Source organism: Leptopilina heterotoma, unplaced genomic scaffold, assembly GCF_015476425.1.
Source record: "Leptopilina heterotoma isolate Lh14 unplaced genomic scaffold, ASM1547642v1 Lhet_114, whole genome shotgun sequence".
NCBI classification, from domain to species: Eukaryota; Metazoa; Arthropoda; class Insecta; order Hymenoptera; family Figitidae; genus Leptopilina; species Leptopilina heterotoma.
The window spans coordinates 5196009-5211492 of NW_025110833.1; the positions used below are offsets into that span (position 1 = coordinate 5196009).

Consider the following 15484-nt stretch of genomic DNA (forward strand, 5'->3'; position numbering starts at 1 on the left):
ATTTGTTTAAAAAAAAAAAATTAAAAAAAAAATAATAACAATAATAATAATAATTTAAAAATTATTTGTTATTTAAATTATTTTATTGTTAAATGAAATATGGGATTTAGTATTTTCTTCTACGTTTATTATTTTCTTTTGTTTACTATTTTTAGATTTAAAAAAAATGATTTGTTTTGTTTATTTTTATTTTTTAAATTATTTTATTATTAAATTATTAATATTAAATTATTTTATTATTAAATTATTATTATTAAATTATTTTATTATTAAATTAAATACGCGTTCAATATTTCCTTCTACATTCACTATTTTCTTCTGTTTAGTATTTTTAGATTGAAAAAAAAAATAATTATACTTTAAAATCAATTGAATAAAATCGAAACATAAATTGAAATGAAAGGTGTGTGAAAATTAATTTAAAAATCATGAGCAACATATGAAATCTAATTAACACAAACGGGTAGGGGTAATTTGCATACAGTACGATTAAAAAAAAATTATTATTATTCTTTTTCTTAAATAATAATTCTTTCGGAATTAGAGTGTACCAATAAAAATTAACATACTGGTCCCAATGTAACTTATTGAATATTATACAAAAGTACTGTTTGATCGGTTAATTATTTTTTTTACTAATAATTTTATCAAACACACACACACACACAAATGGTGTAAAATCTAAACATAAATATGTATACATAGTGTGTATGTAAATTCAAACAGATTAAGCAATTTTCATACATTAGATTGTAACATGGACTCCTGTCAATTTGACAATCAATTTTTATTTTCTTTCGCAGGAGATAAAAAGGTATTAAAAATGCAATGGGAAAAAAAATTTCAAATTTCATTTAAAAAAAAAAATGAAAATTAATTTTCAGCAATGAAAATTAATTCAGCAATTAAAAATTAATTCAGCAATTAAAAATTAATTGTCAATAAAATAATTATAAAAATTTGTAATTAATATTATGAGTTATAAATTAAATATAAACAACAAAACTCATATCGAGGTTCGACTGTATTTTTTGTTTTTTTTACTAAAAAAAAAATTTGTTCGCTTTTTGTTTATCCATCGAAATTAGTATTGTAAATTAAATACAAGAAAAACTTATATCGAGGTTCGACTGCAGTTTTCAAAAAAAAAAAATTGTTCTCTTTTTGTTTAACCATCGAAATTAGTACAAAAAACCAAACTTATATCGAGGTTCGACTGTAGTTTTTGTTTTTTCTACTAAAAAAAAAAATTCTTCTCTATTTTTTTATTCATCGAAACTAGGAAGTCGCAAAGTCATCAACATATTGAAAAGTAGAGACTAATGTACAGAAAATCGTGTAAATTCTGAATATTATTTTTGAATGTAAATATATAAAGCTAATATTTATCCTCAATCGCGATGCTTGCGTGTATATCTTGAGGTTGAGTCTCCTCTCGAGGTCTTGTTATATTCTTCTTGCGAAAGAATGAAATGCCGTTCGCTCGACAGCCTTGCAAGGTTGTCTCGAGATAAACTAAGAGTGAATTTCTTGTCGGTTTAATCCCAGAATCTTTTCAAGTAGCATTTCTTCTTTTTTTTATCTATATAATTTCTTCCTCTATTTTTTTTCTTTTTTTTTTTGCTTCTTTACATTATACACTTTCAACTTTTTCATATAACATAAGTGGATTACGCGAATTTGATGAATTAAAAAAATTTTCAAAGACGACAGATTATTCACTCTTTGCTCCCTTTTTTTTCTCTATATTCTCTTCTTTTCATCGGATTTTTTTTTCTATCGAATTTCTACAACTCAATCGTACATAAAAAAGAAATTATTTATTAGAAAGAAAATTGTAATTAAAAATTATTTGTATCTATTGCTAAATTCTAAATAATATATTTTTTGTTTGAGAATAAACAATCTTTCCTTTATTTTAAATCTTTTTTTTTTGCAGGATTAATTAGATAATAAATTTTGAAATGTTATTCGAGAATTAAATTAGTATTTATTTATAATAAATTATTATTTATTTCTTTATTTATTTATAAAGCCATATATTTTAATTAATAAAGATCTTAAATTTCTTTGTTTGGCCTAACGGCCAAACAAATAAATTTAAGATCTTTATTAATATTTAATTATATAATATAATTACCTATATAAAAATTATTTATAAAAAATAATAAATAAAAAAAACTAATAAATAATAATAATAATAATAATAAAAGAATAAACTAATAAAAAAAGAAACTAATTAAAAATGAATTTTAATGAATTAAAATTAATTAAATTAAAAATGAAAAATTTTCCAAATCAATAAATTACGTAATTGAATAAAAAAAATACTACAATAAGGGATACATTTGAATAAGCGGAAATAATCGGAAGTTCGTGTTGCGAGATTAATTTCGTAAAATTACAAAAAAAAAGAAATATGATTATATTTTGATTTTTTTCGTAATCAGATACGGAAGTGGATATTTTGGGTTTAATAATAGAAGAGATATTGTATAGAAAAATTATTGCATGATCGTTGTTTTTTTTTCCTTTTAAATATATTTCTGAACGGGAGAATTTATAACACATTAAATGCGGTATAAAATTCATAAAGGTCGTGATAAAGTTGAAGACCTTCCCTTCAAGGAAAATTTTTTCTCTTTTTTTTCTTTCTTTTAAATCAAACGCTAGACGATGATGAGACTGAGAAATATATAAATTATGAATAAACACCGTTTTAAACGGTCAAGCAATCGTATAATATGAATCTCTCGTCGTTAATGTGTTTTTTTCCCCTCAGGAAAAAATAAACTGATTCTTATCCCTGAGTCATTCGAGCGTTGATTGTGAGACTTTAAATTTTTTTTTTTAATTTTGATTTTGATTTATTCGTTTTAATTTTATTTCGATTTATAATTCAATTTTATTGCTGTTAAATTAATTTTTATTTCAATTCAAATTTTTTCATGATTAAATTCAATTTTCTTCAATTAAATTCAATTTATTTCAATTAAATTAAATTTTATTTAAATTCAATTCTTTTTTAATTAAATTTAATTTTATTTCGATTCAATTAAATTCTTTTTCAACAAAATAAATTTTTATTTTAATTCAATTCTTTTTGAATTAAATTCAATTTTATTTCGATTCAATTCTTTTTGAATTAAATTAATTTTTATTAAGATTCAATTCAATTCTTTTTGAATAAAATTAAATTTTATTTCGATTCAATTCTTTTTGAATTAAATTAATTTTTATTAAGATTCAATTCAATTCTTTTTTAATAAAATTCAATTTTATTTCGATTCAATTCTTCTTGAATTAAATTAATTTTTATTAAGATTCAATTCAATTCTTGTTGAATTAAATCCAATTTTATTTTAATTCAATTCAATTCTTTTTCAACTAAATTAATTTTTATTCTAATTAAATTCAATTCTTTTTGAATTAAATTAATTTTCATTACAATTAAATATATATAAAAAATAATTTCGTCATTGTTAATAAAAACAAATAATAAAAAAAATAAAATTATCAATTTAATTGAAAATAAAAAAACTAAAAAATTATTTTTATTTTGACTTTTTTTATCGAGGTTCGACTGTAAAGAGAAGAAAACGCATCCTCCACAATGTATAGAAAGTTCTTTCTCACATTCTAATTTAAAAATAATTTTCGCATTGCTCTAATAATGAAAGTTAATTAAAAAAGATTTAGAAAATTTTCTCTATTCCACTCTAATAAAATTATAAATTTCCAAATGACTTTTCAGAAAAACTTTCGTCGCAATTCAAAGTGCGGCAAAGATTTCAGGCCCAGATTCAGAAATTGAAACGCAAAACGTGTTCTTCGGAATGCTGTCTGGTTTACTTGTCAAGATTCCCCCGCATTGGTCGACATAAAATAAGCAAACGTTTTGAGAATTTGATTTTTTTTTATTTCACTACAAAATTTGTCATACTTTTTTTTTTTTTTTTTTTTTTTTTTTTTTGCTAATGGACTCTTTCTCTCTTTCACGGTGTGTCATAGATTGAAGACTTTGATAAATAATCCCCGCAGTCGTTTGGGAGGTTCAGAGACCCTTGAAAAAAAGTTCATGAAGCGCGAGCGGACCCGTAAATCAAACAGTAAAATTCATGGCTTTTAACTCTCCGGATTAAAAAAACTGCAAAAAAAAATTGAAAAAAAAATGTTTTTAAACTGAAAATTAAAAAAATTTTCAAATATGATAAATAAAATAAAATTTTGTATAAAATACAAGGAAACGCAGAAAAAATACTTGGTATTATTTAATATTTACGATTTACTTTTTAAAATATTTACCCCCTTTGGTCTTGATAATTAACAAAAAAAAATTATTATTACAAGAAATAAAAATAAATTAATAATTATTTATTATTTTAAATATAATTATATATTTATTAATTTTTAATTATTAATTATTTATTATTTTATATTTAACTGAAAAGGACAATGTTCACAAATGTCAATCAATAAATATACAAGAAGAGAATAATTTTCAGAAAAAAAAATTGTTTAGTAAAAAATATGCAAAATATGAAGAAACATTATTTTCTCGAAGAGTGAACAGCCAAATGACAAAATCATTTGCCGCTTAAATCGCTTGGAAAATTTTGTATCATTTTTCCTAAATGATAAGAGGAAGATGAAGAAGAAGAGGAGAAAAAAATGCAAACTATAATATTCTCCACGAGTTTTCTTTTTTACACGAATTTCTCAGAACCAATCTCCGCACAATTTAAGAAAGTTATTTACTTTTAAATTTCGATATATTTTCTATTAATTTCCCTCAATATATTTTTTCTCCTCACTTTTATTTCATTTTCTATGTATCACATTTTTATCCTTCTATTTTATTCTATTTCGCTTGATTTTATTTTCATTCCATTCCACTTTATTTTAAAACTTCATTTTATTTCTAATCGTTTTTTTTTATTCTTCTTTTTAAATAAGAAATTTATTAATTAATTTTATTAAAATTTAAAACTTTCTCAAGAGAAAAAAAAGAAATAACGGATGTGACTAAATAATAAATTTAATAATTAAAAAAAATAAATAATTATTATTTAAATAAATGATTAGTTTTTCATTTTAATCAATATTTATATTATTAATTAAATAGATGCCTCATTAAATATTTATTTTATTAAATACATTTTTAAATAAGGTTAGAATAAAAATATAACCAAAATAAAGATTTGTGAAATTTATTTACATCTTCGAATTTTTTTCTTTTTTTATTTATTTATTTAAGATAGTGAATAAATAAAAAAAGGGGATAGTCTTGAAAAACTGTAAATAAACCAAAAAACAAAAAATAAACGAATAAAACACAAATGAAAAATTACATAAGTATTTTGTGATTAACTTTTTTTTGTAATTGTTTTGCGATCAAGAGAGAAGATTTGAGAGAAGATTGACGTAGAGTAATAAAATGGAAGGAAAAAAAATACATGAGGGGGATGGCAAATGGTGGGAAGTAATGAATGAATTAATGTTCGGTACAACTCTCTGAATGAAAAAAAAAAAAAAAAAAAAAAAAAAAAAAGAAGCATGTATCCTATGTAGTATAATATATAAGACAAAAGTGCAAATTTGTTAATTGCGCAATTCTTATTTCCGCGTGGCTTGTTCGAAACGAATAAGCAGGTATCTAATAGTAGTAGATAGAGCTCGGAATATCCGGGCAAATGTACTATAAAAAAATTGCTATGTTCCCAAACACACACACACACACACACAAACATATACACAATATTATTCCCGGTAAATGTGATGCAACTCGTGCTAGAAAAATTGTAATTGAAAAATAAGTGCTTACAACATTTTTTTTTTATATATATATCCATTACTTCAATTGCATATTGCGGAGGGCAATAAAGATATTAATTTACCGTACGATAACAACTATTTTCTCATATATTTAATATATGAAATGTATAACAGACGAAATAATTTGGCTTTTTTTTTAATTATTATTTCAGAAGTTGTGAGCGTAATCCAAGAATTTTTTTTTCTTTTGCAGTGGTATATAGTTGAAAAATAAATATTAGAAAAATGATGAAAAAATAGAAAAAAAAAGAAAATAAAAAAAAAAATAATTAATCATCAAAAAAGGAAAAAAAATAGGAGAAAATAAACTATAATTTATTTAAAAAAATTTTCTGATATTAAATAGATAAACATTAGAGAAATATAGTAAATAAGTAAAAAGACAGTATAATAAATAAATTGTAAGAAAAGTAAATTAAAATAATAGTCAAAAGAGTATTAAAAAACTAGTAAATAATTTTTTAAGTTAGCAAGTAATAATTTTTTTAATAGTAAAAACCAGTGAACAAATAGTAAAAAAATAATAAATAGTAAAGAACTAACAAATAAATAGAAAAAAAAATAAATAGTAAAAATTAAACAATAAATATGGAAAGAAATGAATAAATTGTAAAAAACTAGTAAATAAATATTAGAGACTGTAAATTGATAGTGAAAAATAGTAATAGTAAAAAAACTAGTAAGCAAATTGTAAAAAAGTAGTAATAGTCAAAAATAGTAAATGGATAGACAAAAATATAGAAAGTAACAAACAAATAGTAATGAAACTAGCACATAAATAGTAAAAAATAGTGAAAAATAGTAAAAAATTGTTAATAAATACTAGAAAATAGTAAATAAATAGTGAAATATAGTAAATAAGTAGTGAAAAATAGTAAACAAAAATAGTAAAGAAATAGTAAAAAATAGTAAATAAATAGTAAAAAAAAATCTTGTTTATTTTACGAGAAAGTAAATACTGAAGTAATGGGAAAGAAATTTCGCTTCTAAATGTAGAAAAGTGTTATTTAACAAACATGAAAGAAAGGAAAAATAACATAAGACATGGAATAACCAAAACATTTTTTTCGCAATAGGTCTTCGCCTTTTATTTTGCAATGTAGGGTGTACGTTCTATACTTGATACGCATATACAATTTCGAATTTTTTTTTTGTCACTTACGTAATTCAATTTATCGCAAAAAACCAAACGATTTTTGCAAAATTAATTTTTAAAGAAATAGGGAAGTAATAATGGAAAGTTAAATTTTTTTACTAGACTATCATTTCCACAATGTAATAATAAAAATAATAAGAATAAATAACAATAAATAAAACAAATAAGAATAAATAACAACAAAAAAAAAATAAATAAGAATAAATAACAATAAATAAAAAAAATAATAATGAATATTGATGAAAATAAACAAAAATAAAAAATTGTAAAAATAGCAGTTAATAATAATATTTGTGAAAAAATTATAATCAACGAAATAGTTATAAAATAGTAAAAATAATAGTATTAAAAATTCTAAAAAGAATAAAAAATAGTAAAAATAATAAAAAAATTGAAAGTGAATTGGAAAATTTAACATAAATACATGTTAATAAATTAACAACAAAATAATAAAATTCTTTTTTCGATTTTTGAAAGATAGATAAAAAAAAATTATTAAATTGAAAAACAGTCGTAAAAAATTTATAAACAATTAGAAAAAATTCATTAAAAATTCCATTTTTGTGCAAATAGGAAAAGTAGTGTTTAATAAATAGTTAATTTTAAATAATAATAATAATAATAATAATAATAAACTGTACTATAAAATTACTGATAATTAAAGATAAAAAAAATGAAAATTTTCAAAATTTGAAATAATAATTTTAATTGAATTTAATTTAATAATTTAAATAATAAAAATTATTTCAGGTACGGGGAGAAACAGCGTAAGGCTGACAGTCAAGATTTGAGTGGAATTCAACTATTGTCTGCAACGGCTTATCAGCTGAAAAAACCTTATCAACAATTATTAATTCCCATCACTGTGTGGATTGGCATGGAGCAGGCCTTCATTGGAGCCGATTTTACACAGGTGAGTTTCAAATTATGCAATTTTATTTTATTACAATTTTCATTCATTTCATTATTTTTTTAATATTCACTTGAAGAAATAAATCCCCAATTTTCAATTTAAATTAAATTATTATCTTTATAATTAATTTATTCCACGTATTTTAATTTACAATCACTATCAATTTTGAGATATTTGAATAATTGTTTAATAAATGTCTAATAATTATAATAAATAATAATAAAAATAAATAATAAAATAAATAAACAGTAGAATAAATAAATAATAACATAAATAAATAATAGAATGAATAAATAATAGATCATCAATAAATTAGTGAATTAATAAATAAATTAGGCGTAATAAATTAAGTCAACCTAATTATTTTATTTAAAAAAAAATTATTAACAGTATATTATAAAATAAAATTATGTTAATAATTTTTTTAAAAGAAAAAATAATTTGATTGTTGATAAAATAATGTAAATAATTACAGAATTTTTTAGTTTTTTTAGTTTACAGAATTTTTTTAGCTTATTATAATTTAAATTTATTATAATTTATTACAAATCATTTTATAGAAATTAAATTTGTTAACACTTTTTTTGAAACGATTTATTTTGAAAAATATAATTAATATTAAAAACTAATGGGTATCGTCAAATAAGCAAAAGAAAAAAAAACTTAAAGAGAAAAATTTAAAAAAAAACATTAAAATTAATTTTTAAAAAATTAATAAATATCAAAAACTGCGTATCGTTAAATGCAGAAAAAAACTTAAAAAGAAAAATGCAAAAAAAACATTGACGGCAAAAAATAATTTTCCTTCTTTCACTATAATAATGAAAGTGGCGCCGTCACTGCCATTAGAGTTATTAGAATTTAATCAATTTGAATTTGCAAATTAATGATCATTCGATTACTATATAAGTGATTGTAATTGTGACAAACGACTTTTAGTCGCATTCAACCTGCGCAATGACATCATATAAGTTATCGACTTTCCTGATGAAGACGACAAGTTTCTTATACATATATAATTTTTTTTTTCGTCTTTTTATATTTATTCCTATATAATCACTATAAAAAGGTCTGATTAAAATCAAAATTTACGATATTACAAATTTTTTTTTTAATAATTAATGTGTACTTAAATTTTTAATGACTCTCGGCGAATCAAGTGACACTGTAAATATATATTAATTATCGCCTAATTAAGTGCAAATAGGATTTTTTTGCCCATTAAAATTATTTCAAAAAATTCGTTACATTTTTTTTTTTAACTGCTTTTTATTTTTTCTCTTCGACGAAATATCGTTTTAATGAAGATGCATTAAAGGTAATCTTGTTTCTGAAAGTATTGGTTTTTTTTAATTAGGTATTTTTTATTAGTAATACTTTTTTTATTTTTTTATTAGTATTTTTATTAAATATTATGCATTATTTGTTGTATATAAATTATAAAATATTATTAAAATATTAATAATAATAATTATTTTTTTTATTCTTTAGTTTTTTTATTTTTTCAGTTTTTTATACTTAGTTATAGTTTTTTGTTTTTGACTATAATTATTTATTCATATATTTAAATATTCATTGAAAATAAATTTTAAAAAATAATAAAATTATAAATAGTAAAATAATAAAAAATATTTAATAAAAAAATTTAATGAATTGTATATAATATAATACGACAAAATAAAAAAATATAATAAAAAATACAGGAAAAATAATACAAAAATTAATAAATATTGAAAAAAGAATAAAAATTATTGAACATAAGAATTAAGAAAATTAAGAAAATTAATAAAACTAATGATACACAGTTATTTTCTTTCTTTTCACCAGAAAGAGAAGAGGAAGGAACTATTGATCTCGTTTCCTTTTTTTTCTCTTATTGTATATATTTAAGTTTTATGTTCGCAAATAAGCTGGAGCAAACACCTTTATCGAACATTGTTTTTCGATGTCAATTTTCTTTGTTAGAAAATTCCACTTAAATGACTCAACTGTACAAAGTTCAAATTAAGTGCAAATTTTGTTACACATTATTTGAGTATTTATTAAGAAAACAATATTTTACTATTTGCACTATTAAAATTCAATATAAAAAAATTGTGATTGGAAAAAGAAATTTTCTCAATATTCGCACACAATTTTATCATAAAAGTTTGAAAAAAAGAAAATATATATGGAAAAGTCAAAATATATTATTCAATTTTCTAAAAACTTCTCTCATTACTATTATAAATATTATATATATAATTCAGTAATATTTAAATAATTTTATCTCTATTGGAAAAAAAATTAAAATTTTTCATGAATATTTTTCTTTTTTCCTCTTATTAAAATGAATATTAATTGATAAAAAAGAGAGGATGATTTTAATTAAAAATCTCAATTTCTCATCGTTAACGTTTATTTTTAATTAAAACACCATTTCTTTTGCTGCTATCAATATTAATAATTGTAATTGAATTATAATCCCTCTATTATGAATATTGAAATGGGTATTATCCAATTTATCATTAATTAATGAGAATTTAAAAAAAGTTTTGTTTCTAGAAAATTTAAATTATTTTTTATTAAAATAATTAACTAAATATATTTTCTTTTAAATATAAGCATTTTAGTGATTTTTTCAATACTGAAAAGTAAAAGAGAAATTAATTTTTTTTTTTAAATTAATGACTTGTGATTAGAAATTCTCACACCATAAATTGAATTCACAAGGTCGTAGGAACGTAAGTGAAGGTTGCATGTTGAAGGAAGTATATAAACGTATAGTATGCGCGTGGCACAGAAGACCACTGGCGATTTTTTTTTTTACTTCCGGTGCGATCTCATCAAAGAAGTGGCTCGTTTCCTCTTTCACGAATTAATTACCACGTGCCAAAAGCAATCAAATATCTTTTATATTCTCTTATTTAAGAAAAATATTTCACATCTTAAAATTTTGTCTATACAAATTTTGAAAATTCTCAGTTAAATTTATTATCAGGAAAGAAAATTAATTCGGCTAATTAGCAGAAAATTAAAAAAAAAATATTTTTTAATTATTAAAAAATATTATTTATCAGATTATCAATATAATTATCGATAAATAATATTAATATTAATTAAATTGCTGTATTATTAATATTTTTTCCATAATCATTATGGAAAATATACTTTAGAGAAAAATTTATTATTTATTATTTTTATTATTTTATTTATTTATTTATTTAAAAATAATTAATTTTGTTTCGCCAAAAAAATATTTTTCATTTTCTTTCGCAAATTTTCTGCTTCAAAATCGTGTCAATCTTCATTATTAAAAACAACTTCCCATTTTTTTCCGGCTGTAAAAGGAGAGAGAAAGAGAAAAAAAAAGAAATGAAATTGTTTTACCACGCCAGTTTTAAAAGTAGGAAAAAAAATTCGATTGCGTCACATTCTGAGAGGGACACTTGCAGCTTCTGTGAAAACGTGTTTCGCGCGACGAGGTTAATGCCGCCCATTTCAGCTGCAATTTTTGCCAACATAAAATTGTACTACAATGGCGTAACGAACGGTATGACACCAAAACGTTCACGATTGATAACAAAAAAAACATAGCAAAAAAAAAAAAAAAATATTCTACATACTTTTTTTCGATATCACAACACATGTGCAAATTATTCCCATTCCTCTGATGCAATATTTCGCTTTGTTCGAATTTTGCCTCCCACATGGGTCACAATCTACGCTCAATGATTGAAGAAGGTCAACGTTCGACTTTTCCCTTTCTTCACATTTTATCTCGTGAATTTATTTTATTCGTATATTATATACATATCCAGAAATATGCAGTATTTCCTCGAGAAAAATATGACTCAAATTATCATTTGAACAATGAATTTGAAAATGTTTACTGACCTTTCGTTTTAACCAAATAAAAAGAAACAAGAAAAGAAACAATAGAAAAAACAAAAAAGAAACAAAAAAAATATAAGAAAGGAAAAAAAATGAAACAAGAAAGGAAAAAAAAGAAACAACAAAGAAACAAAAAATAAACAAGAGAAGAAAGAAAAAATGAACAAGAAAAGAAAAAAAGGAACAAGCAACGAAACAAAAAAAGAAACAAAAAAGGAAAAAAACAAACAAAAACACAAGAAAGAAAACAAAAAAAGAAAGAAAAGGAACAAGAAAAGAAAATAAGGAATAAGCAAAGAAATAAAAAAACAAGAAAAGAAACAAGAGAAGAAACTAAAGGAAACAAGAGAAGCAACAAAAATGAAACAAGAAATAAATAAGCAAGAAACCAAAAAATAAGCAAGAGAAGAAACAAGAAAAGAAAAAAAAGAAATAAGCAAGAAACCAAAAAATAAACAAAAAAAGGAACAAGAGAAGAAACAAGAAAAGAAAAAAGGAAACAAGCAAAGAAACAAAAAAGAAACAAGAAAAGAAATAATAAAACAAAAAAGAAACAAAAAAATAAAACAAATTCACAAGAAAAGGAATTTTTCTCAATCAAAAAAATCATACTGTTCTGTTGAGGGGGGAAATAATTTTCCCCTTGATTTTCGAAATAATTATTTCACACACCATATTTATTCGGAGATATTTGCACTTTGAATTAATACACAGAATAAAATATTCTGCGTCATTTTAAATTATATGACGCAAAGTGTATTGTTATTTTGCTTATTATTTACGTGAGCATTAAGAACTCGTGACGTGAGTAATGAGCTTCCCTTAACGAAAAAGAAAAAAGAAAACATTTGTTTCAATTCATTAATGCAAAATCAACACAACGAAAAAGGAAATTTTATGTTTCATTTCAAAATATTCCGCATTTGCAACTTTTTATCAAATTAGATAACAAAAAAAAAAATATGTTATATAATTTGTTTCGCTTATTGATATGTCATTTTATTTTGGTAATTGGTACCATCAAAAATTTATTCATTCAACAAGTGTCAATAAAGAGAAAAATTTATTATTAAATATCACGATTGATAATAACAACGAATTATATCAAAACTATCAATTACATAAAACATTATTATTTATTATTAATAATTAATAATTGATAATTAATAATTGATAATTGATAATTAATAATTAATAATTAATAATGATTACAATAATAATATTTAGTTATTTATTTAGTTTATTATTCCTATTAGTTTATTATCATTACGTAAAAAATATTTTTTATTTTTTTGAAAGTCCGCTTATATACATAAATAAATAAATAAGTTAAAAATAAACAAATAATAATTATTATAATTTTTATTATTACGTTTACCATTATTATTTCATTGTATATTTAAAAAAATTTTTTAATAATTTTTAAATATTTTTTACAAAATATTAATTATTATTAATATTATTTCAATAAAAGGGAATAATTTTTAAAAACAATAAAATTACTTCAGATTATTAACGTAAGAAATGGCAAAAAGTAAAAATTGAATTTTTTTCAGTTAATTTTCTGTTTGAGAATAATAGCAAACAAACAGAGAAATGGAAACATTGTATTCGACAGATGTGAGAAATAATAAAATTTATTATTTTTCAAATAACTCGTAATTTTCTCATGTTGAAAAACGAAAGTGTGTGCGGTTTACCGCGAAATGTTGTCTCACTATAAACTCGTCTTCATTTTTGCCAAAAGGCACTTATACTCCTTTTTGCATAATAAATATTAAACATCCAATTTTCTCCACACTTCCCAACATTAATATTCAAAAAAACGAAAAAATGTACCTTTAATTTCAATTTTTAAAAGCAACGTATTTGTAACGATTTTATTTTTCAACTTTAAATTACACGTATGTTTTTTTTCTTTTTGTTTGCCAAACGTACTAATTTAAAATGTATTAAGTTTGTGATTCATTTTTTTTTGGTTCATCATTTTGAAAACAGTAAATAAAGTGCTTTGGTCAAAAATTAGTAGCGCGTATGTGATTATGATTACCCGCGCCTGAAATTGGGATCGTGGAGCAAGGACATTGACAGAGAGACTGTCATTAGTGTCAGTGGTTGGGCATGTAATGATTAAGCATGTCGATGATAGTCTTTAGACCTTGAATAATCACTCTCAAGAAGGACTTGCAAATGTAATAAGGAGCAGGTTGATTTTTATTCGGAATCAAATTCTGACGTAATGTCCTCTAAATCATTATATTATAAACAGAAGAGAGACGTCACACACGATAGTGAACGATAAGAGGCAGAAGTAATCATCATCAGTAGTGCGACACCGACTGTTGGAATTCTTTTATTGTAATCTGCTCCTAATCTGCTGTTGATTGTTGCTGCTACTGATTTTTACTGATAGTCATTATTACTGCTACTAATAATTTCTACTAGTAATTATTACTGCTGCTAATTATTACTGGTACTAATTATCACTACCACTAATTATCACTACCACTAAAATGTAGTAGCATTAAAGATTTGTAGCATTAAAGGTTTGTAGCATTAAAGATTTGCAGCATTAAATATAGTAATCCGTACTACCATTGTCACTACTACTAATTATCACTGCTACTAATTATCACTACCGCTAATTGTAGTAGTAGTAGTAGCATTAAAGATTGTGCTCTGTACAATCATTATACTGCAACATGTTTTTCTCTCAGTGCAATAATTAGTACTAGTGATAATTAGTAGCAGTAATCAATTAGTAGTTATAAATATGTTACAGAATAACATAATGATTGTACGAGGTGTACCATCTTTAATGATACAAATACAGACAGGTGTCAATCACAAACAAAGATTGTTGAAGCGAATGGTAGTTGCAACCGAAATCTGTTACAATCAATAGTAGCTGCAACCAAAAACTGTTACAATCAACAGTAGTCACAATCAGTGGCAGTTGCAACAAAGATTGTTGCAATTAATGATAGTCACAACCCAAATCTATTACAATCAATGGAAGTTGCAATTAATTGTAGTCGCAACCGAAATCTGTTACAATCAATGGTAGTTGCAATTGTTGATAGTCACAACTAAAGATACATACAAACAATTGTAGTTTCAACCGAAATATGTTACAACTTACAATCAATGGTAATTGCAATTGTTGATAGTCACAACTGAAGATTTTGGTTGCGACTACCATTAATTGTACGTATATGTACAATTAATGGTGGTTGCAACCAAAATCTGTTACTATCAATAGTATCTGCAATTATTGACAGTTACAACCAAAGACACAATTAACAACATTAAAAATCAAAACCAATTCTAAAAATAACCAACAAAAAAAAATACAAAAGTTCCTCATGAGGAAGCAAAAACATCAAAATATCTCCTATAAACATTCATTGAATGAACATTGAACACTGAACTCCTCTTCTGGATTTCCGAAATGATTTATCGCCATAAATTAGAAATCATAATCGAAAAAATAATTCAGAAGCCGAGAAGAGGGAGATGAAACGAAGTGTTAAGGAACGATTATCGGCATTTTTCACGCACCACTATATATTTGAGACCATCTTCTCGAAGCGCACCTCCCTATTTCTCGGGTCGATTCTCTCTCCAGGTTTATATTTATTATCTGATGACTCCAGCACTGCATGCGTATAACAGAGAGCAAAACTGGTTCGACAAGAGGGAAGCAA

The 15484-nt window shown here is 22.6% G+C and overlaps 2 protein-coding genes across 3 annotated transcripts in view; one reads left to right on the forward strand and one right to left on the reverse strand.

Annotated features, from left to right (window-relative positions):
- The window catches only part of LOC122508757, a 166151-nt gene that overhangs the window by 70429 nt on the left and 80238 nt on the right, over positions 1-15484 (reverse strand). The gene's annotated exons all lie outside the window — the stretch shown is intronic.
- The window catches only part of LOC122508699 (UNC93-like protein), an 85582-nt gene that overhangs the window by 57045 nt on the left and 13053 nt on the right, over positions 1-15484 (forward strand). The window contains exon 4 of the mRNA XM_043622205.1: positions 7742-7904. Within this exon, the coding sequence (XP_043478140.1) occupies positions 7742-7904 (163 nt within the window). The remainder of the gene's footprint in view (positions 1-7741; positions 7905-15484) is intronic.